Below are 24,293 nucleotides of genomic sequence, written 5' to 3' on the forward strand. Positions count from 1 at the left end.
GCATACGTCAAATAATGTGTTTCCATTGAACATATAAAAAAAGTAAAAATAGCATCTGGTTAGGTCTAGAAAAGTGAGTTGCGCTGAATTTTCTGCGTTCCTGCATGATAAAAGAACAAATGCCAAAGATTATGCACAGGTGCACCAACACCACATACATGAAACAAAAACTGATTACAGAAGCGAATATGAACAAATTGCATCCAACCAAGAAAAGGCACTGTAGTGTTTTCACAAAAAGTGAATAAAAGCAGTTACAAAAACGGTATTCTCATTGAAATTGTGGAAAATTAAATTAACTAAACTGGATAATTTCAGTTGTGTCTTGACCACTCAAACCTGACTGTTTTACATTTCTACTATTAGGTTCGATACAAGAGGAAATGACCATTTGTTACACAACGTCAATGAGTAATTGGTTAAACAAAGGACTGCAACGCAAGAACATCTGATGTTTGCATCACCGTTATGTGGTGTATAAGAAATTAAAATTTAAAAAATGTGGCGGAAAACTACCGCAACACCAAAAAGGAGTTGCCCAACATAAGCGAAAGTTGGTAGGAGTCTTTCTACGTCTGAAAGATGATCTCTATTCAGATTTCGTGTCAGTCGCGTAAGAGTCGCGGAACAAGCGCCACTATAAGGATGAAAATCAGGTTTGCTTTAAATAAACGCTGTAACGGTCGTGAGCCTTGGTTAACTTTGAGATTAGACGTAGTGGGTTAATGTTAATGAAGAATGCCAATAAGGCGACAAGAATGCCAGTATCAACACCTCACTTAATTTGAACAAGATCATGTAATAGAGCTATGAAAAGCTGGATGTTCCTTCTGCCGCACTGTAGAAAGACGTGGCAGGAATGTAGCCACTGTACGTGACTGCTGGCAGCGGTGGTCTCCAGAATGTACGGTCGCAAGCAACATGGCACCACAGGTAGCGAAGACCATCGGGTTCGACTTAGGGCTCTGGCGCAGCGGCAGCAGCAATCTGAGCACCACTACAGTGGCACAACCAACTGTCACAAATCAGCTACTTCAAGGACAGGTCCAAGTGAGACGCCCTGTGCATTCCACTGACCTGTAAAGTCAAAACCACCAACTTCAGTGGTGTCAAGTGAGAGCCTTCTGGAGGGCGGGCTGGAGGTTTCCTGTGCTTCCTGAGTCAGCAGCTCGTGGTCGTGCGGTAGCGTTCTCGCTTCCCGCGCCCGGGTTCCCGGGTTCGATTCCCGGCGGGGTCAGGGATTTTCTCTGCCTCGTGATGACTGGGTGTTGTGTGATGTCCTTAGGTTAGTTAGGTTTAAGTAGTTCTAAGTTCTAGGGGACTGATGACCATAGATGTTAAGTCCCGTAGTGCTCAGAGCCATTTCTTGTGCTTCCTGACGAAAGCTCTGTCTCGGTACCAGCTATGGCCGTATGTTGGTTAAAACAGCTGAGGGCCTGCAGCCAACCTGTCTGCGTGCTAGACACACTGGACCTGTACCTGGAGTTATGGTCTGGGGTGCGATTTCGTATGACAACAGGAGCACTCTCATGGTTATCCCACGAACCTGACTGCAAATTTGTACGTCAATCTGGTGATCCTACCTGTTGTGCAGCCGTTCACGAACAGTATTCCAGCGGGTGCTTTCCAACAGGATAACGCTCGCGCACACAACCCAACATGCTCTACAGAGCGCCGACATATGCCTTGGCCTGCTCGATCACCAGATCGGTGTCCAGTCCAGAACATATCGGACTTTTTTTTGTCATCAGCCGTCTGATTTGATGTGGCCTGCCATGAGTTCCTCTGCTGTGCCAACCTCTTCATCTCAGAGTAGCACTCGCAACATACGTCCTCAATTATTTACTGGATGTATTCCAGTCTTTGTCTTTCTCTACAGTTCTTCCTCGCTACACCTTCCTCTAGTACCTTCGAAGTAATTCCCTGATGTCTTAACAGATGATCATCATCCTGTCCCTTCTCTATGTCAGTGTTTTCCACATATTCCTTTCCTCTCCGATTCTGCGCCGAATCTCCTCATTCCTTTCCTTATCAGCCCACATAATTTTCAACATTCTTCTTTACCACCATATCTCAAATGCTTCGATTCTCTTCTATCCAGCTTTCCTACAGTCCATGTTTCACCACCACACAATGCCTCCTCAAATCAAGACCTTTGTTTGAAACTAGCAAATTTGTCTTGGCCAGGAATGCGCTTTTTGCCAGTGCTAGTCTGCTTTTGATGTCCTTGATTCATCCGTCAGAGTTATTTTGCTGCCTAGGTAGCAGAATTCCTTAACTTCATCCACTTTGTAATCATCAATTCTGACATTAAGTTTCTCACTGTTCTCATTTCTGCTACTTCTCATTACTTTTGTCTTTCTTCGATTTATTCTCAATCCATATTCTGTACTCATTAGATTGCTTATTCCATTCAGCACATTTTGTAATTCTTCTTCACTTCCACTTGGGGTAGCAATGTCATCAGCGAATCGTATCACTGACAACATTTCACCTGGTATTTTTATTCCACTCCTGAACCTTTCTTTTATTTCTATCACTGCTTCTTCGATGTGCAGATTGAACAGTAGAGGCGAAACACTACATCCCTGTCTTACACCCTTTTTAATCCGTGCACTTCGTTCTTGGTTGTCCACTCTTATTATTCCCTCTTGGCTGTTGTATGTATTGTATATTACCTGTCTCTCCCCACAGCTTACGCCTATTTTTCTCAGAATTCCGAACATCTTGTACCATTTTGCATTGTCGAATGCTTTTTCCAGGCCGACAAATCCTATGAACGGATCTCGATTTTTCTTTAGTCTTGCTTCAGCTCTAGCAGTCTTCTGAACTGTGTGGATGATGCTTTTCCGGAAGTCAGATGGTATGTCGCCAGACTCATGCATCCTACACACGGCCGTTTTGTTACCACTTCCACCAATGATTTTAGAAATTCTCATGGATTGTCTATTGCTTCTGCCTTATTTGATCGGCCGTTTTGTTACCACTTCCACCAATGATTTTAGAAATTCTCATGGATTGTCTATTCCTTCTGCCTTATTTGATCGTAAGTCCTCCAAACCTCTTTTAAATTCTGATCCCCTATCACTTGTTTCTTCTTCTATCACATCAGACAAATCTCCCCTCAAAGAGGCCTTCAATGTACTGTTTCCACCTACACGCTCTCCTCTGCATTAACAGTGGAATTCCCGTTGCACTCTTAATGTTACCATCCTTGCTTTTATTTTCACCGAAGGTTGTTTTGACTTTCCTGGATTCTGAGTCAGTCTTCCCGACAATCTTTTCTTTTCAGATTTCTTCACATTTTTGATGCAGACATTTCGTCTTAACTTTGCTGGACTTCCTATTCATTTCATTCCTCAGTGACCTTTATTTCTGTATTCCTGAATTTCCATGAACATTTTTGTACTTCCTTGTTTCATCGATCTACTGAAGCATTTCTTCTGTTACACATGGTTTCTTCATAGTTATCTTTTTTGTACCTATGTTTTTCTTTCCAATTCCTGTTATTGCCATTTTTAGGAATGTCCATTCCTCTTAAAATGTACTGCCTACTGAGTTATTCCTTGTTGCTGTATCTATAGCCTTAGAGAATTTAAAGCGTATCTCGTCATTTATTAGTACTTCTGTATCCCACTCATTTGCGTATTTCCTAAACTTCAGCCTACTCATCATCACTACTACATTGTGATCTGAGTTTATATCAGCTCCTGGAAACGCCTTACGATCCAGTATCTGATTTCATGATCTCTGTCTGACCATGATGTAATTTAACTGAAATCTTTCCGATACACCTGGACTTTCCAGGTTTACCTCCGCTTGTGATTCTTGAACAGAGTATTCATAATTACTAGCTGAAATTTGTCACAGAACTCAATTAGTCTTTACCCTCTCTCACTTGTTCCCCTTTCACTTCTTGTCCCAAGCCCATATTCTCCTGTAACCATTTGTTCTGTACCTTCGCTACAGTTGCCTTCCAGTCCCCTATGGCTATTAGATTTTCATCTCCCTTTATGTACTGTATTTCCCTTTCAGTATCCTCACATACTTTCTCTATCTCTTCATCTTCAGGTTGCGACGTCGCCATGTATACGTGAACTGTCATTGTCGATGTTGGTTTGCTGTCGATTCGGATAAGAACAGCCCTACCACTGAACTGTTCACAGTAACACTCTCTCTGCCCTATCTTCTTACTCAGAACGAATCCTACTCTCGTTACACCATTCTCTGCTGCTGTTCATATTATCCTACATTCATCTGACTAGAAATCCTTGTCTTCTTTCCATTTCACTTCACTGACCCCTACTATATCTAGACTGAGCCTTTTCATTTCCCTTTTCAAATTTTCGAGCTTCGCTACCATGTTCAATCTTCTGACATCCCACGTCTCAACTCGTAGAACGTTATCCTTTCGCTGGTTATTCAATCTTTGTCTTATAGTCACCTCCCCCCTTGGCAGTCACCTCCCAAAGATCCGAGGAGGGACTATTCCGGAATCTTTTGCCACTGGAGAGATCATGATGACACTTTTTCAGTTAAAGGCCGCATGTCCTGTGGATACACGTTATGTGTCTTTAATGCTGTGGTTTCCATTGCCTTCTTCGTCATGCCGTTGACCATTACTGATTCTTCCACCTTTAGGGGCAGCTTCTCACCCCAAGGACAAAGACCCTACCCCTTGATCACGGGGACATTATCGGAGAACAGCTCCAGCGTCATCCACAGCCAGCATTAACCGTTCCTGTATTGGCCAACCAGGAACTCCATCCCACAAACCAAGATCCGGCACCTCTACAACACAATGCAAGCACGTTTGCATGCTTCCATTGAACGTTCTGGCTGCTGCACAGGTTATTAATGTACCTGCTTTTCCCATTTGCAATGGCTTACCTGGCACTAACATTAACCTGTGATCTTACGATGACAATCACTTCACACTAAATATACTACCGTGACACATGTGAAGGGCTTATTTCAATAGTGGTACAAGTCCATTTTTGTTCATTCTGAGATACAGAGTCCTAAAGTTATAAGAGCGCTGAAAAATCTGCAGTTGAGACATATACTTGATATTTCTGGTATCTCAACTGCAGATATTTCAGCGCTCTTATAACTTTAAGACTCTGTCTCTCAGAATGAAAAAAAATGCACTTGTACCACTACTGAAATAAGCCTTTCACCTATTACCAAAATTTCATTACTATGGGTTAAATATTTCTCAGGATTATTATGTCTAAAAGCAAATTGTGTGCATATAAGTATAAACAGAAAAATATAAGTCTACATAAAAGCTCATCATAAACAGAGTGACTCAGCTATATTCTAAGAGGCAACAACCCATTAGTCGCAGCACCTCTGCATTTCAATGGACGTCAGTATACAGATCAGAACACCAAGACCTAAAAGAGAATGAAAATAGGCGAGCAATTCAGTGGAAATGAGTTAAATTGCTCACGCTCATAGAAGTGGCACTCTTCAAGGACTTATGTCAGAAAATCTTAACAACAAGATAACATACAACTACTTCAGGAGGTGCAGTAACTGAATCGATACGTATGTAGGGAAACTAATGTAGTCACGAGACGCAATAATGAGTGCCAGATGCAGAAACATAAAGTAAATAAGGTATGAAGTTGAAACTTTACCTTATCCTTAAGTAAGGAAATAATCAGTAGTTAAAGATCCCAAAGAAAACAGATTTTACATCTTGCTACTCACAATCAGGGAACAGACTGCGCTAGACGAGAAACCATGTGGCTTAAAACTAAGTAGCACCATTGCTAGTACTCCATTTAAGACTGTGGATATGTATGAATCGGTATACAGATTAGAGGCACTCAAAGGCGCATGCCTTCACCAGCACCGGCCTTAGGAAAGCATTGTGGGGTCAAAGTGATATTCAGGCCATTGGCTGACGACGAGTAGTTGAGAATTAACGTTTTCTGTGTTGCCATTCGACAGGAAACATCAAGAAGCGTTTCACATACTTGCTACTAAACTAAGATCTATTTTGAATAAATAAACTATGGGACTTCGACTACAGACAGCGAATTTATCAACTCTATGTATGCATAATAGCCACAGACAAAGATGAGTACTTAATCGATTGATGGATATTGTATTTACCAACAGTAATAAATCACTTGGCAGATTAATACAATGACTGTGTTTTATCAAATGGTTCAAATGGCTCTGAGCACTATGGGACTCAACATCTTAGGTCATAAGTCCCCTAGAACTTAGAACTACTTAAAGCTAACTAACCTAAGGACACCACACACACCCATGCCCGAGGCAGGATTCGAACCTGCGACTGGAAGAGTGAATAAAACATTATATTACTCACTTAACCCGTGAGTTTTGCTGTTGAGAAGGGTTTACTCCACACAGAGAACTGGTACTGGTTGCATGAAGCATATTTTATGTGGTATCTTGGGTTAACTGAGTTCATTCAGAGATAGAGTATAGGAATCTTTAAAGGATACTGGGTGAAAACTTTTGTGAGGATGGTACAGCTGTGCATATGTCCCTTAATATACAGAGAACATCCAACATTTTGTGCCATAGAAGGAAGAAAATTTACAATAGATTGGTTGGTTGTCACTGGGTGTAAAGTATTTAAACCAACAAACTCTGGGAGGTTGTAGGGGACATCAAAACAAATATTTTTCCCTAATGTCATTTTTCATATGAGGAGTATTTAAACCGGTAGAGGAAGATTTCTCTGGCGGCAAATTAATTAAACCAACAAACACTTTTCCATTTTTTTGGGACCAAGAGACAACACATTAACACAACCCAATTTCAACTACAGTAGATTTTCAAAAATGCCTCCATTGACACGTAAACAAAGGCTACACCGTCGGATCATGTTCTGTCTGACATGGGCAAAAACCCTATAGTATTCTGAATTTTTCCTGCTGCTGCTACTATCCGGGCAACCAGATCGTCTTCTGATGCAACAGGGGTTGCGTAAAAAAAGTTGCGCATCTCTCCCCACAAAACAAAGTCCAGAGGGGACATATCTGGGGATCGAGCAGGCCGTGGTACAGGACCACCTCAGCCAATCCACGTTGCTGGGAACCGTCGGTCCAGGAACCGACGCACACGACGACTGAAACGTGCTGGCGCTCCGTCATGGTTGGAACCACATGCGTTGTCCTGTAGGGAGCGGGACGTCTTCCAGCAATTCTGGCAATACTCTGGCTAGAAAATTGTAATAGTGCCTCTCATTTAATGGCCTAGGTATCAGTTACGACCCAATTAAACAGTCCCCAAGAACACCGACCCACACATTAACGATGAACCGCACTTGATGAGCGCTAGTAACTGTGGTATGTGGGTTATCCTCATTCCAAACATGCGAATTGTGCATGTTGAAGACTCCATCACGCCCGAACGTTGCTTCATCGGTAAACAACACAGAGGATGGAAATTTAGGATGCATTTCACACTGTTCCAGGTACCACTGCGAAAACTGTGCTCTGGGTGGATAGTCAACTGGTTCCAGCTTGTGGACACGCTGTAAATGAAATGGATGTAACAATTGCTCTCGAAGGACTGTTCTTACATTCGTCTGATTTGTCCCCATGTTACGTGCAATTGCACGAGTGTTGATTGAAGGATCCTGCTGCATGTGCTGCAAGACAGCTTCCTCAAATTGCAGCGTTCCTACCGTGCGAAGGCGACCCTGTCCAGGTTGTTGTTGTTGTTGTTGTTGTTGTTGTTGTGGTCTTCAGTCCTGAGACTGGTGTGATGCAGCTCTCCATGCTACTCTATCATGTGCAAGCTTCTTCATCTCCCAGTACCTACTGCAACCTACATCCTTTTGAATCTGCTTAGTGTATTCATCTCTTGGTCTCCCTCTACGATTTTTACCGTCCACGCTGCCCTCCAATACTAAATTGGTGATCCCTTGATGCCTCAGAACATGTCCTACCAACCGATCCCTTCTTCTAGTCAAGTTGTGCCACAAACTTCACTTCTCCCCAATGCTATTCAATACCTCCTCATTAGTTATGTGATCTACTCACCTAATCTTCAGCATCCTCCTGTAGCATCACATTTCGAAAGCTTCTATTCTCTTCTTGTCCAAACTATTTATCGTCCATGTTTCACTTCCATACATGGCCACACTCCATACAAATACTTTCAGAAATGTCTTCCTGACACTTAAATCTATATTCGATGTTAACAAATTTCTCTTCTTCAGAAACGCTTTCCTTGCCATTGCCAGTCTACATTTTATATCCTCTCTACTTCGACCATCATCAGTTATTTTTCTCCCCAAATAGCAAACTCCTTTACTACTTTGTCTCATTTCCTGATCTAATTCCCTCAGCATCACCCAACTTAATTCGACTACATTCCATTATCCTCGTTTTGATTTTGTTGATGTTCATCTTATATCCTCCTTTCAAAACCCTATCCACTCCGTTCAACTGCCCTTCCAAGTCCTTTGCTGTCTCTGACAGAACTACAATGTCATCGGTGAACCTCGAAGTTTTTATTTCTTCTCCATGGATTTTAATACCTACTCCGAACTTTTCTTTTGTTTCCTTCACTGCTTGTCCATCCAGGTAATCTGCTAAATGACCTGGTCTCACGCAGACGTTGGTACACAGCAGCACAGGTCGTATGATGCAGGATATGGCAATTAGGATATGGTTGTTGATTAACCTGCCGTGCAGCTCGTCATTGTGGTACGCACCAACCATATCAGTGTACTCGCTCCAGGTGTATAGCTCCATTAGTAAACAGAGACAATGCACTACTACACTGGTGGACAACAGTTACCTACAACTGAAGATAGTAATACGGCTTCTAACAACTGAAGAGCGTAATATGGCCCCCACCATTTTAAATAATCCTCGTAGGAAAAAATGGCATTAGGTAAAAATATTTACTTTGATGTCCCCTACAACCTCCCAGAGTTTTTACCCTGTAGTTGTATGTTTTCTTCAGTGTGTTTGGACAGATGAGTGATAACCTCATTTTTTTGTGCAGGAGCCTTTCTGCAAAAGAGAAGGACAGGAGACTAATCAAGGCAGCTAAGCAGGGGACCGTGGATGATGTGCGGACGCTGCTCGCAGCAGGGGCCGATGTGGGGGCGAGAGAAGAGGACGGCACCAGGAGAACCGCCCTGCATTATGCAGCAGCAGAGGGACACGTCGAGGCTGCGAGGTGTTTGGTAGAGGCTGGCGCAGAAATGAGTGCCAGGACGTCCCGTGGGAACACGCCTCTGCACAGGGCTGCCTGGAACGGCCACGCAGCAGTGGTGCGGCTGCTGACGGCGTCCTCTGCCGACCCCAACGCTTGGAGTGAGGGTGGGTGGACTCCACTGCACGATGCGGCGTTCAATGGCCACGCGCAGGCAGCGACTGCACTGCTGCAGGCAGGGGCCGACCGGAGAGCCAGAAATAATGAAGGCAAGACGGCACTCGACCTCGCCAGGGAGAAGAACCATCAGCAGCTGATAGACATTCTAAGATGAAGCTAGCAGCAGAACAAATAAGTCTGCAGTAAAATTAAAAGAACATCGCTGCACAATGTTTGGTTATTTTTGATTTACAGAATACAAGAAACGTTAATTCTGCAGTTATTCGTTGTACCTGTGTCAACTTAGTACATATAACAGCACTAGTAGCACCACACAAGAGTGATAAATTACTTATCTATAAACTATTGTAAATAACAAAAGGCACACTTTATTTCATAAAAATACTAACAAAAATCGAAAACTGTACTATTACTAATAAACATAAGTTTTTGGCAATATTTAACTAGTGAAAAGTACTTCATAGGAACGTGACTGCTGCTATGTGAAACTACTGTAATTTCACTTTACACACATTACTGCCACATAAGTTCTATAGTTATGATGTATCTTCAGTATATATGTAAGACTGAATTTACTTCTTTCTCTGGCATGAAGATAGTGCAATAACTTGTGCCTACAATTACAGTGTGATATTATTCTCAATATTCACACCACGTAAGTACTGATTTCAGACTAAATTTACTCATGGGTCCGCAATACAGGCGGTCCAGTATGTAATGTATTCAATTAGAATGTGACATTGGGTTTAATATTATCACAGTGTTATGTGCTTATCATCTAAAATGGTATTATCAGTTTATTTGTACACTACTGGCCATTAAAATTGCTACACTAAGAACAAATGCAGATGATAAATGGGTATTCATTGGACAAACATATTATACTAGAAGTGACATGTTATTACAGTTTCTCGCAATTTGGGTGCATATAGCCTGAGAAATCAGTACCCAGAACAACCACCTCTGGCCGTAATAACGGCCTTGATACGCCTGGGCATTGAGTCAAACAGAGCTTGGATGGCGTCTACAGGTACAGCTGCCCATGCAGCTTCAACACAATACCACAGTTCATCAAGAGTAGTGACTGGTGCATTGTGACAAGCCAGTTGCTCGGCCACCATTGACCAGACGTTTTCAGTTGGTGAGAGATCTGGAGAATATGCTGGCCAGGGCAGCATTCGAACATTTTCTGTATCCAGAAAGGCCTGTACAGGACCTGTATCATGCGGTTGTGCTTATCCTAATTAATTCAGTCTCCACACAACTTTAATGCTGCTGTTAGGATTTATTACCATGTGTCAAGCTACACAGATATTGAGTCCCACGTTAAAGGATGTTACAGACGACCTTCCTTCTTTCCACATTTTTTTTCTGTCCACTTTCAGTACATTTCTGTCAGCTCCATGTCACGTAATCAGGGTGTCTGTACACGCCGCACAGGAACCGTTGTCGGACAGGCACAACAGCCGCCCCAGGCTGCAGTCCACAGAAAATACGGCACATGGGAAATGTAAAACGGAACTGACAATTTGTCTGGGCAATCCGATCAGAAAACTGAGCGTAGTACACGACACTGGAACGCTACTCCACTTCGAAGGTATGGAACCCAGTAGTATTAATATTATTTTTAAAATGGCAAGCTGAAAAGAAGTTTGCAGTTCGCTAAAATGAGCGATAAAATATTATCATTAGCAGCTGTCTACGGGGCAGTACATGCGGCCTATCCTTTAAGTTGTTATGTGATGGCAATGTAATACAACCTTGTTTGTGACAGATTCTCAACAAAAAAGTGATTTTTCAGTTACATAAGTATCAAAGGTCCATTTTTTTGCAGTAAGAAAGACTGAACCAGTAACCAGATGCAGTAACGGAGTCATAAATGAAAAATAGTAAATGCGAAAAGTAAGGATAATACCAGTATCACCTTGATAGCGTTGCATCTTCTTTGTCATCAAACTACAACTATCAAAAGAAAAAGAGTTGGACTTAGTTAGGAAACCGGTTGTCAACTATGAATAGAACACAGTCATACATATTACACAATGCTACACATGAAATGAAACACATGTCAAGCAGAATGGCGCACCTGGCGTAGTAATTAAAATAACATAAGTACAGGACCAAAGTTCTATATTTTGCTCCATAAATCAAGTAAATTTACGTTAATTGATTGAATTGTTGATATCCTTATTGATGTAATTATACGAATTCTCTGACTTCCTTTTTAACCTTATAGTGGAATATTTTTTCAGGATTTTTGTATGTATTAAGCTCTAGTGCGTCTATGCAAGTAACAATAGGAACAGGCAGTGAGCCTTCCATACTCCAGTACGTCGATGCAGCAATAGTACAGGGTGTCAATAAAGTCCCTTTACAACTTCAAAATTTTATTACAACGGCAGTTGATGAAATATTTTAACAACATTTCTTTTATTGTAATCAGTGTTTATAAAGGTTTTTTCGACAGTGTTTAATATATCTCTGTATGGGCACCTTTAGTTGCACGAAACACATCAAGACAATACTCGATTTCTTGTCATGTTCCCTGTAGCATAGCGTGATCAATGTGGGCAGTGGCATTACGAATCCCTTGCTTCAAGTCAGCAATGTCCAGCCTCCGTGTTTGATACACGATATCTTTTACGTACCCCCATCAAAAGAAGTCCAAGGGAGTGATATCCGGCGAACGCGGTGGCCAAGGAATTGGCCCATCCCTGCCAATCAATCTGCCTGGAAATGTTTCATTGAGGAACCGACGAATATGCAGTCCCCAATGTGATGGTGCACCATCTTGCTGGAAAATGATAGTTCGTTGTAAGTCAATCAGCTGTGGCTTTTCATGTTCGGTCAGAAGGTCGAGGTAAACATTTGCAGTAACTGTTGACTCGTTGAAGAAAAATGGACAAATTATTCGGTTGCACATGATTCCACACCTCACGTTCGCTTTTGGACTATTGCGGTGAAGCTCCCTAGTCACATGGGGGCGTTCAGATCCCCACATTCTCACATTGTGTCTGTTTACTATCCCAGAAACATGAAAAGTTGTCTCCTCACTGAAACAAACTCGCTTGTGGAACGCTTCATCCTCCAGCATGTTGAGTGAGAACTCTGTCCGTTTCGGCTAGTCATTTGTCTCAAGTGTCTGTAACAGTTGCACTTTGTAAGTATACAACCGTAAGTTCTTGTGGAGGACCTTATGCACAGCTGAACGTCGTAGTTGCAGCTGTCTGGCAGCAGTGCGAATGGACTTTGTAAGTGAACGAGTGACGACGTTTAAAACGCGATTGATGTTTTCCTCGGATTTTCTTGTTCACCCGCTCCTCACTTTATCCAACTTTATCCTGTCCCCATAAATTTTTTGTGCTATGCACAGATGAAAGGGCACGATAGTGCATCTCTTCCATACTTCGTTCTGAAGTTTCGTTGAGTCTGAACATTCGATTTTGTCTCAATAAACCAGGACACACATTGTGCCTCCTCTTGAGGAGTTGCCATTTTGTAGAGGTTCAGTTCCTTCCATCAACAGAGTATCTGAAACACAAAATTTTACTATATATAGAAACTTTAGTAAACAGTGATTACAATAAAAGGAATTTTGTTAAAATACTTCAACAACTGCCATTGTAATAAAATTTTGAAGTTGTAAATGGACTTTATGGACACCTTGTATTATGTACTTACATTGGGGCATCATCAGCCACAGGTTTAAATCTTTATTTAATACATATATGAGAGTTGTTTTAGTGTAAATGACCTAGATTTTGTATGCATAATGTACAGCTGATACATCACTAGATCAGCAAATATATATTTCTCATGGTTTAGTATATTCATTGAATGAAAATGTCCAAGACTATGACCTCACCCGAACCAACCAGCACAGTTATCAAAAAAGGCAAGCCAGCAAGGTACATCTCACGATTGTCTCACATGACACCCAAAAAGCAACAGAACAAGGCTGCTAGGTGTAGTAGTTTATCTTAACGTTTTCTAGGCTTCATACATACTGTTGTTAACTAAAGTACTATCATGTGGGATACAAAACGAAATTTGGGACTGACACGGCTGAATGATGAGTCATCGACAGAATTTCAGGTAACTTCCGGTGTCCCCCAAAGAAGTGTCTTGTACCCATTGCTGTGTATGTTGTACATTAATGACATGGTATCACAATATTCATAACCTCAAATGTTGCAGATACAGGTATCCAAAATGAAGTTCTATATGACACAAGAACTGCACAGATTTTCAGATCTGGACAAGATTTAATAGTTGTGCAAATGTTACCATATTGCTATAAATAATCAAAAACAAAAACTATGCATTTCAAAATATGTAAAAATGCACTATCAGCCTGTACAACTGATGGTAACAATTTACAAGGATATCAGCACAACAGTCATGTGGATTAATTCACAGGTATAGCATGTGGCCGATTTTTGTTCATTGACAGGATACTGAGAAAGTACTGTGAGTCTGCAAAGGAGATTGTTTTACATCACATGAGTAGCGGGAGAAAGGTAAAGTGACACCAGTCTGCATAGGTGACAATTTTATTCAAAACGGCGGCTTTCCCTGGATGGTCCCCCCACCTCCTCTTCATGGGGGTAGATGTGGCAACGTCACAACCCCTCCACCCCCTTCCCCTCTCTTCCATCACTTCGACTCTCCCCTCACCAACCCCTCCCCTTCTCCACTTGGGAATTGTTAGGAAAAGACTTAGTCTGTGCTGAGCTGCTGGAGAGGAAGGACGTGTCTTGGGAATAATGTCCATTTATTTATATTTTTATTATCCTGCAGGAAGAATTTGCTAAATTTTTACAGAAAACGGAATCGACAATTACCCTACAGCCTTGCTGCTTGAAAAAAGACAAAACAAAAAAAACACACACAACTGCTTAAAAATGGCAGATGACAGAAAAACGCTATTGTGAAAAACGGATCTCATGACATTAGAGCAGTATGCTTTTTATTTGACTAAACGTTTATGAAATTAATTAATTAAAATTAAAAATATCAGAAACTGCCCCAGAGTGCTACCACCACACATCACGCATTCGGTGTCGGTTTAGTGAGAGAGAGACAGCGCAGGGGCGTCTGCCTGGGAACCCAACACATGAGATAGCGTAATTGCATTGTGTTCACAGCTCTGTACACATTGGAGTGGGAATCAAGTCAACATAGAGAACTGTTTCCAGACTTTGAGCTTCCATCAACTGCATCACTACATGAGTCTGCTCTCATGATTTCTAATGCACCGCAGTAGGACAATTAATTGTTTCCAGACTTCATGTTTCCACTATATCCTTCGCATACAGGACTCACTCAGTCTCATTGAGTGACAAAACAAGGATTATAGGCTCGTATGTGTTATGCAGCAATTAGGAGTGCTAATCTCCTCAGTATGCATGCATCTAGAGAGATTTTGTGTATTTAGATGAGTGAGGTGAGTAATATTGGCACGGAACATTCTTCATAGAGCGGCAACTACAATATTGGAATGATAATACCGACCCATATTGAAAGTTATCCTGCATGGGACGCCAGAATGAAAGTTAATCTGGCATGGGACGCCTCAATGAAAGTCAACCTGTTTGTGGGCTATATAAAAATGATTGAGAATGTATGCAAAATCTAGTTTACTGACAACATTTATTTTCCCAAAAAACGAAGACTAACATAATTTATGCATAACACGTTATGACAGAATATCGTTAACAACTCACAGGTGGTTTAAGACCACAATGGACAAGGATCCTGGTGGCAAAAGCGAGTCAAGTACTCCGGCCCTAAAAAAAAGTGGATAACGCAATCTGAATTAATCTCACGCTGAGCAGACTTTGACTGTTCAAATCTACAGAAGTTTATATTGTTGCTTTTGTGACGGCTCCCTAACCCAAGGTCCTCGGCGGTACTTTTGGGGCAGCCATCACAAATTGTGTAAAGCGTGGGTAGTGACCAGGATGTAGCTATGTCTGTTGGCCGAAAAATAATTAATGACAAGAATTGCGCCAGCTAGAATAAAGAGATAACTTATCTTTGTTTCTGACTAAACGTGCACCAGCAAAACAAGTCCAAGTAATATCCAAGAGTAATCCGTGTACTGAGCCTAGTCGAATACAATAGCAAATATCACACTGCAGTGGCTCCGCTGTAACTCCACGAAAGGCTGACAATAGACAATCGACAATAGACTGTCCGCCTCGGGGCCAGCTCTCCTCCTTATACGCAAAAGGCAGAGGGCGCTGCCGACCCGAGCTCAGCCATGGCGCGACCTCTTCCGTCGGCGGTAACGCCCTGAGACGCAGACGGCCGCGACAGGAACTGTGGCCAGCTATGTCACGGTTAAGGGGCGCGTGCGCGAGTTGGTTGGTTGATTGGGTCCGTGGATACAACAGTTGCAGCTGAGAGGGAGTGGCGATTGTGATATGTACGCCCTGGCAAGGCCAGAGGAGCAGTGATGCAACTTGCAGCTGGCGAGATGTGTGCGGCGGGGGGCGAGGAGTAAGGCGGCACCTGGGAATCGATCGTGGCCTCGAAAGAAATGCAAAATCTCACGGTCTAGCGATCAGTCAGATGGATCGCTGTTTACTCTCTACCAGAGCCCTGAAATCACGGTAGATTTCAGTGTGTGACACGCCCGTTCGCTGGTCGCTTATACGACAGAGCGCACAAGGATACCAAACGTCAAGACTGGTAAACCAAAAACGAATAAGTGTGCCCTCGGCAAACGAGTAGTCCGAGACGTTCGAAGTCACACTGTCGGTGCAGTAAGAACTTCACCACTGGCTCCCCAGTCTAAATACTCGCAAGTGAAGTCAGTCTTAGAACCGGTCGCAAGCAGGGAGCATGCCAGATCTTCAACCAGACGTTGCTCCCTGACCGAAGTCCAACACCGGAGTGCTGGCACTTCTCCAGATAAAACAATTCCGTTTTTCCGAACGACACCACTTTCACCCTGTCTTGAGCCAATCACAGGGCTTTAGAGGCGCTAAATCTCCTCTCCTATTCGACAGTACAAACTCATGTCGAACCAGCACAAGAGTTAAGAAACCTGCGTCTCTGAAAAAAAAAGAAAAAAAGAAACCTCAATTAGTGGCCTTTTTAAGTTTCCATGGGAGGAGAAGATGATCTAAAACGCCTGTGCCTTGGAGCATGTTAGTCCTAGTTATGAGGTGTCATAAAGATTCAATCTCTAAACGTTTCTCGGATGCCGGAGTTTCTTATACGACCGAGGCAGCCGATGGAAGTGGGTCACAGGCCTATTAGCAGTATCAGCGAACACGAAAACTTGTGAATTTTTCTTAGGCGTGGCGCTGCACACAATGCCCGGTTTATGACTCCACTACGTAGACACGTCCCTTCAGTCTGTCGCCCCCACCCCAGCCTTCAGCTGGCGCCAATGTAGGTATAGCTCGGCATTGTCCTGACGGAGACCTGTCTCGACTAGAGGCTGCTCTGTCTACCCTGTACGGCTGTGGGCCTGAGGGATGTGTTCGCCGCTCCTTGCTTTCAACTTCCAACATACTTTTCTACGAACTAAGATCCATAAAAATACCTCATGCTTTTAGCGCCCTACCAGGCTCCATCAGCGCCTCCTCAGGCTGTTAACTTTCTAGTCTTGCTCAAGTTGCGTAACGTTGTAACAAAATCTTTATGAAAAGTTGGTGAGACTGTATCTTGCCCTCTCTCAATATCACTAGCATGAGTCGGCTGCGCAGGTTTGCAACACCTGTTATGCTCTTTCCACAATCCGAATATCGAAGTGTATTGATTATGAGGAACTCAGCTCATTCTGCTCCATTACGAGATGTCGATTGTAGCAGATATACTTCTGGTCAGTTCCAAGACATTATTGCAGGAAAGATTGCTTAAAGACAGATGAACAGTTACAAGATGCATAAAGAGACCATCTAAATTTTTATTCAGGATACTTAGCTGATAAATTCAAGAAAGGGGCAGCTCGGTTCAAAATAGAGGGCGTGATTCGTTTGTTGGGGTGGTAAAAATCAAAGGTGCTGGTGAGATCTTTCAATCTCTGACATTATCCTAGGAATGTGAGACTACTTTGTGACTCCCATTCACATAGGGAGAGATGGCCAATCGTAATAAAATCTTACCGAATTTATGAAGTGTTTCAGCTAAGCAATGTAATGTTTGCACCTCCTCTCTATTGATGGCTATTTCCCACACCATGAAACAGTATCTGTGTCATGTGGTGCAGGTGGTGGAACAGTGTTCGCGATATGCCCGAATGTATACAGCACTCGCAAAGTAATGGAGGGGGTGATTTAGCAATGATACAGAAATTGAGAACCATACTGCAATGTCATTGGCTGATAACATCACGCGATCGACGCAGTAAGACGTTTTGTTGATCTGACAAGTTGTCGAGAGCAGTGGTTTAGAACTCGATTAATAGGGTAGAATACGTTGAAACCAGGAAAAAAACTTGGTAAAATTGTGAAAATTGATAGCAAATACGTAAAATTGACGAAAATATGACAAAAGCCTGAAAGAATAAGGGTACCTACCTACTAACCAGGATGTATGAAAATTATTCGATTTCTTCACCCCTGCGATAGACAACTGATGGTGCATACTATCGATACTCTATGGGCTTAAGTCTTTCAGGATACCTTCTTGTTCCACATGCAACTATACATTGTAAGCCATAAAAATGAAAGAAGCAGTTTCCAAAGATTTGGAGATCAGGATGACCACCACCTAGGACAACAAAATAGTGATCATATACTTGGGTGCAATACACACCATCATTATGAGGAATCAATATTTTAGCTCTCTTCGAAAACGGGACACTGGGACGTCTGCTGTCCCACCACTGTGGAACCTGAGATTAAATGTAGAGATCATCAACCTTGGACAGCTGTTTGGAAACGCTCCACGGTGCTGCTGACACTTCCAATTTCCATATGTTGCGACGCCTTCCTCAGCTTTTTTAATTAGAAACACCACCTCTGTCTCTTATTTCAACTATCCTGTGTGTTGTGGGAAGAGCTCACTTTACACCATGCCTTGTCCAGCTTTCTGCGAGTGCCAGTGGAACGAAACCTGTTAACGTCGGTTTAGTACCTGGCACAGATGATGGTAGAAAAACAAAATATACGTCGGTGTACAAAGTGTAATGAGAATACTGGTCTATATAATGCTCTTTCAGAAAGCAAAATATCGAAGCGTATTGACTACATGAAGCTCAGCTCATTCTTTTCCTTCATCACGACGTATGTAGTTGGCATAGTGCTCTCCTACTTCTGACCAGATACAAATTAAATAGGAGACAACGTTGCAGTAAAGGTTGGTTAAAAACAGAGGAAGAGTTATAAGACGCACAGACAGCGATCATGTAGAGTTTTGCTCAGGATCCATAGTTCACCAAAGGGGCAACTCGTTTTGAAATAGTGCTGCTATGAATCTGATTCGTCTGTTGGGGTAGTAATCATCAAAGGTATTACTGAGATGTTTCAATGTCCAATTTTATCCTGCGAATGGATCCCCTTTGTGACTACCACCCACATAGGGAGAGATGACCAATCGTAATAAAATCTGACCGGATTTGTAAAGTATTTCGGCTAAGAAATGTAGTTTTAGATCCTCCTCTCTACTGCTGGCTATTTCCCACATCACAAAATAGTATTTATGTCATGTGATGTTACCAAGGTTCACGATATGTCAACATGAATTAAATCTCGCAAAGTAACGGAGGGGGTGATTTAGTAATGATATAGAAATTGAGAACCATGCTGCAATATCAATGACTGAATCGTAGAAGAACGGATCCTCAACATTACAGACCAATATCCTTAACATCGGTTTGTTGCAGGATTCTCGAACATATTCTCAGTTCGAATGTAATGAATTTCTTTGAGACAGAGAAGTTGCTGTCCATGCATCAGCACGGCTTTAGAAAGCATCGCTCCTGCAAAACGCAACTCGCCCTTTTTTCACACGATATCTTTCGAACCATGGATGAAGGGTATCAGACGGATGCCATATTCCTTGACTTCCGGAAAGCGTTTGACTCGGTGCCCCACTGCAGACTCGTAACTAAGGTACGAGCATATGGGATTGGTTCCCAAGTATGTGAGTGGCTCGAAGACTTCTTAAGTAACAGAACCCAGTACGTTGTCCTCGATCGTGAGTGTTCATCGGAGGTAAGGGTATCATCTGGAGTGCCCCAGGGATGTGTGGTAGGTCTGCTGTTGTTTTCTATCTACATAAATGATCTTTTGGTTAGGGTGGATAGCAATGTGCGATTGTTTGCTGATGACGCTGTTGTGTACGGGAAGGTGTCGTTGTTGAGTGACTGTAGGAGGATACAAGATGACTTGGACAGGATTTGTGATTGGTGTAAGGAATGGCAGCTAACTTTAAATATAGATAAATGTAAATTAATGCAGATGAATAGGAAAAAGGATTCTGTAATGTTTGAATACTCCATTAGTAGTGTAGCGCTTGACACAGTCACGTCGATTAAATATTTGGGCGTAACATTGCAGAGCGATATGAAGTGGGACAAGCATGTAATGGCAATTGTGGGGAAGGCGGATAGTCGTCTTCGGTTCACTGGTAGAATTTTGGGAAGATGTGGTTCATCTGTAAAGGAGACCGCTTATAAAACACTGATACGACCTATCCTTGAGTACTGCTCGAGCGTTTTGGATCCCTATCAGGTCGGATTGATGGAGGACATAGAAGCAATTCAGAGGCGGCCTGCTAGATGTGTTACTGGTAGGTTTGATCATCACGCTAGTGTTAAGGAAATGCTTCAGGAAGTCGGGTGGGAGTCCCTAGAGGAAAGGAGGCTTTCTTTTCGTGAATCGCTAGTGAGGAAATTTAGAGAACCAGCATTTGAGGCTGACTGCAGTACAATTTTACTGCCGCCAACTTATATTTCGCGGAAAGACCACAAAGGTAAGATAAGAGAGATTAGGGCTCATACAGAGGCATATAGGCAGTCATTTTTCCCTCGTTCTGTTTGGGAGTGGAACAGGGAGAGAAGATGCTATTTGTGGTACGAGGTACCCTCCGCCACGCACCTTATGGTGGATTGCGGAGTATGTATGTAGATGTAGATGTAGATGTAGCACTATGAGACTGACGCGATGAGACGTTTTGTTGAAGTGACAAGTGTTCCGGCGTAACGACAAGAGCCGGCACGACGATCAAGAGCGGAAGAGCAGAGAGGGCTGCGAGACGATGTCAGCCAATACCACGCTGACTAGGGCGACACCACGAGCGGAGCGGCTCCTATGCGAAGAGAACATAAGCGCCTCGCCGCCTAGCCGCGGCTGCAGTGGACCACGAGCCGTCGTACAAACGCCACAGCACTGACTTAATGACCTGTTTTGTTTACCTTGGATTGAAATTGTATATACCGAAGTATATTGATTATTTGCCACTCACCATTTGCTTGCGGCACACCTTTGTGAATACGCAAAGTTAATTATTGTCAATTTAACCTACTTAAAGGGGAGTCGTAACGATTCATCTCCTCCATGTTAATTTTAGCAAACAGAAGGAACATTTTTGCTAAAACCTTTAAACATATTGCTCTGAACTTTGGACTATATGTTCAGTGAATATTTCTCTACAAAGTTATAGTGCCATGTTAAGAAATATTTATTGGTTTTTGTTTTACAACTTTTTTAAACAGATACTTATTTTTTTCTCTAAAATTTTGCACTTTTTCTTCTGCAACTCTTGAATTGTACAATATTTTTTTTACAATTTGTTATAAAAATGAAGGAAATGAAGTACACAATATTGTGTACAAATTTCATTGATATACTATTAGCAGTTTTTGAGAAAATGTTCCTCAAAGATGAAAATTTAATAAACTCCATTAATATGATCTACCTGAATTGTTGTTTAGCGATCCGAAAAAACAGATTCTTGGGCACCCTATACTAGACGAGTGGGTAGGACACTACAACAAGTCGTCGACAACAGCAGTTTGGAATTCGGTTACTTACGTAAGATGTGTCAAAATTAGGGGAAACCTGGTAAAATTGCGAAAATGGATGTCAAGCTGAGGAAAACACAACAAAAATTCTTCTTATAGAGCTCCGACCTCGGCAGTCTGCTTATCTGTCACTGACAACAGTTCATAGGATGAGTTCATAGTTTTAGTCAGTTGGATATTATGAAACAGCGAGGAGGGAACGGATGGGAATTGTAGCTTGCTGACGGGTGTTATGATATGGGAGGCTGCTGGTAGCAACCAGGCGGGAACCGCGCGACGGCTACAGTCATGGTTCGAATCCTGCCTCGGGCATGGATGTGTGTGATGTCCATAGGTTAGTTAGGTTCAAGTAGTTCTAAGTTCTAGGGGACTGATGACCTCTGATGTTAAGTCCCATAATGCTCAGAGCCACTTCAACCATTTTTTGGAGCAGCCAGTAGCAGCAGTGGTGGTCAGCACTGGCGTATTGAATATCGACCGCCCGCACTGACCTCAATGGCTGCTGCTCACGGCGCCCACCCCTCTGGTGGGTGCAGCCCTCTGGAGGTGCTTCTTCCCACAGCGAGACGTACACCAAGTGATCAAAAGTATCCGGACACCACAAAAACCATGTTGTTGTTGTTGTGGTCTTCAGTCCTGAGACTGGTTTGATGCAGCTCTCCATGCTACTCTATCCTGTGCAAGCTTTTTCATCTCCCAGTACCTACTGCAACCTACATCCCTCTGAATCTGCTTAGTGTATTCATCTCTTGGTCTCCCTATACGATTTTTACCCTCCACGCTGCCCTCCAATACTAAATTGGTGATCCCTTGATGCCTCAGAACATGTCCTACCAACCGATCCCTTCTTCTGGTCAAGTTGTGCCACAAACTTCTCTTCTCCCCAATCCTATTCAATACTTCGTCATTAGTTATGTGATCTACCCATCTAATCTTCAGCATTCTTCTGTAGCACCACATTTCGAAAGCTTCTGTTCTCTTCTTGTCCAAACTATTTATCGTCCATGTTTCACCAAAAACCATACGTTTTTCATATTAGGTGCATTGTGCTGCCACCTACTGCCAGGTACTCCATATCGGCGACCTCAGTAGTCATTAGACATCCTGAGAGCGCAGAGTGGGGCGCTCTGCGGAACTCGCGGACTTCGAACGTAGTCATTTCATTGGGTGTCACTCGTGTCATACGTCTGTACGCGAGATTCCCACTCTCCTAAACATCCCTAGGTACACTGTCTACGTTGTGATAGTCAAGTGGAAAAGTGAAGGGACACGTACAGCACAAAAGCGTACTGGCCGACCTCGTCTGTAGACTGACAGAGACCGCCGACTATTGAAGAGGGTCGTAATGTGTAATAGGAAGACATCTATCTAGCTAATCACAGAGGAATTCCAAACTGCATCAGGATCGAGTGCAACTACTATTACAGTTAGACAGCAGGTGAGAAAACTTGGGTTTCATGGTCGAGCGGCTGCTCATAAGCCACTCTTCACGCCTTTAAATGCCAAACGACGCCTCGCTTGTGTAAGGAGCATTGGACGACTGAACGGTGGAAAAACGTTTTATGGAGTGACGAATCACGGTACACAATGTGGCGATCCGATGGCAAAGTGTTGGTATGGCGAATGCCCGGTGAACGTCATCTGCCAGCGTGTGTAGTGCCAACAGTAAAATTCGGAGGCGGTGGTGTTATGGTCTGGTCGTGTTTTTCATGGAGAGGGGCTTTCACCCCTTGTTGTTTTGCGTGTCACTATCATAGCACAGGCCTGCATTCATGTCTTAAGCGCCTTCTTGCTTCTCACTGTTGAGCAATTCGGAGATGTCGATTGCATCTCTCAACACGTTCAAAAATGGCTCTGAGCACTATGCGACTCAACTTCTGAGGTCATCAGTCACCTAGAACTTAGAACTAATTAAACCTAACTAACCTAAGGACATCACACACATCCATGCCCGAGGCAGGATTCGAACCTGCGACCGTAGCGGTCGCGCGTTTCCAGACTGTAGCGCCTTGAACCGCACGGCCACTCCGGCCGGCGAGCACCTGTTCAATGCACATCCTGTGGCGGAGTGGTTTCACGACAATAACATCCCTGGAATGGACTGGCCTGCACAGAGTCCTGACCGGAAATCTATAGAACACCTTTGGGATGTTTTCGCTCGCCGAATTCGTGTCAGGCCTCACCGACCGACATCAATACCTCTCGTTAGTACAGCACTCCGTGAAAAACGGGTTGCAATTCCCCAACAAACCTTCCAGCACCTGATTTAACGTATGCCTGCGAGAGTGGAAGCTGTCATCAAGACTAAGGGTCGGCCAACACTATATTTTATTCCAGCATTACCGATGGAGGGCGCCACGAAATTGTAAGTCATTTCAGCCAGTTGTCCGGATGCTTTTGATCACATTGTGTAGCTGAGGGCTGCAGCATGCTTTTGGCCATTCTTCTCCAGCTGATATGTCCATGGCAAATATTTCGCAATTGTTTCAGGGGTAGACATTTGCTAGAAATACTTTTAATTTCTGTCTGTTGACCATTCAGTTTTTTATCCATTTTGAACAATCAAGTATTTCACTATTGTTCCGGGAAAGCCAGTCTTTCCAAGAAATACATTTAATGGCTTGCAGGAAGCGTCCTGTTTTTGAGCATTTTTTCCATCTGTGACAGATTTCTGCAGACCGGAAACTACCATGAGATGCATCTATTTGTCTACCATCAGCGACAGGTTAGAATAGGCCTGGAAAACCGGTATCCCTACCTACAGGGGGAGGAGAGTGAGGTAGGAGGTAGGAAGTAAGTCTGGTTCTAAGCTGCTTAATCTGCATCCACACCTCACCGTGAACATACTTGCAGCTGGTGCCACTCTCTCATGATGAGGTCTTTTGGTGACAGTTTTTGTGGTAGTTGTGTTATCACGATGATTTTTCTAAATTTCCAGTGCTTATGTTGCATTATAATTCTTTGTTTATGA

General features: G+C 43.0%; 1 protein-coding gene across 1 annotated transcript in view; it reads left to right on the forward strand.

The window, feature by feature from the left end:
- Positions 1–10,140, forward strand: part of LOC124545254 (serine/threonine-protein phosphatase 6 regulatory ankyrin repeat subunit A-like) — a 94,851-nt gene extending 84,711 nt beyond the window's left edge. The window contains exon 3 of the mRNA XM_047124130.1: positions 9,007–10,140. Coding sequence (XP_046980086.1) covers positions 9,007–9,493 — 487 coding nt within the window. The 3' untranslated portion in view covers positions 9,494–10,140. The remainder of the gene's footprint in view (positions 1–9,006) is intronic.
- Positions 10,141–24,293: the final 14,153 nt, after the last annotated feature.

This window comes from Schistocerca americana, chromosome 8 (assembly GCF_021461395.2).
Source record: "Schistocerca americana isolate TAMUIC-IGC-003095 chromosome 8, iqSchAmer2.1, whole genome shotgun sequence".
Taxonomy (NCBI): domain Eukaryota; kingdom Metazoa; phylum Arthropoda; class Insecta; order Orthoptera; family Acrididae; genus Schistocerca; species Schistocerca americana.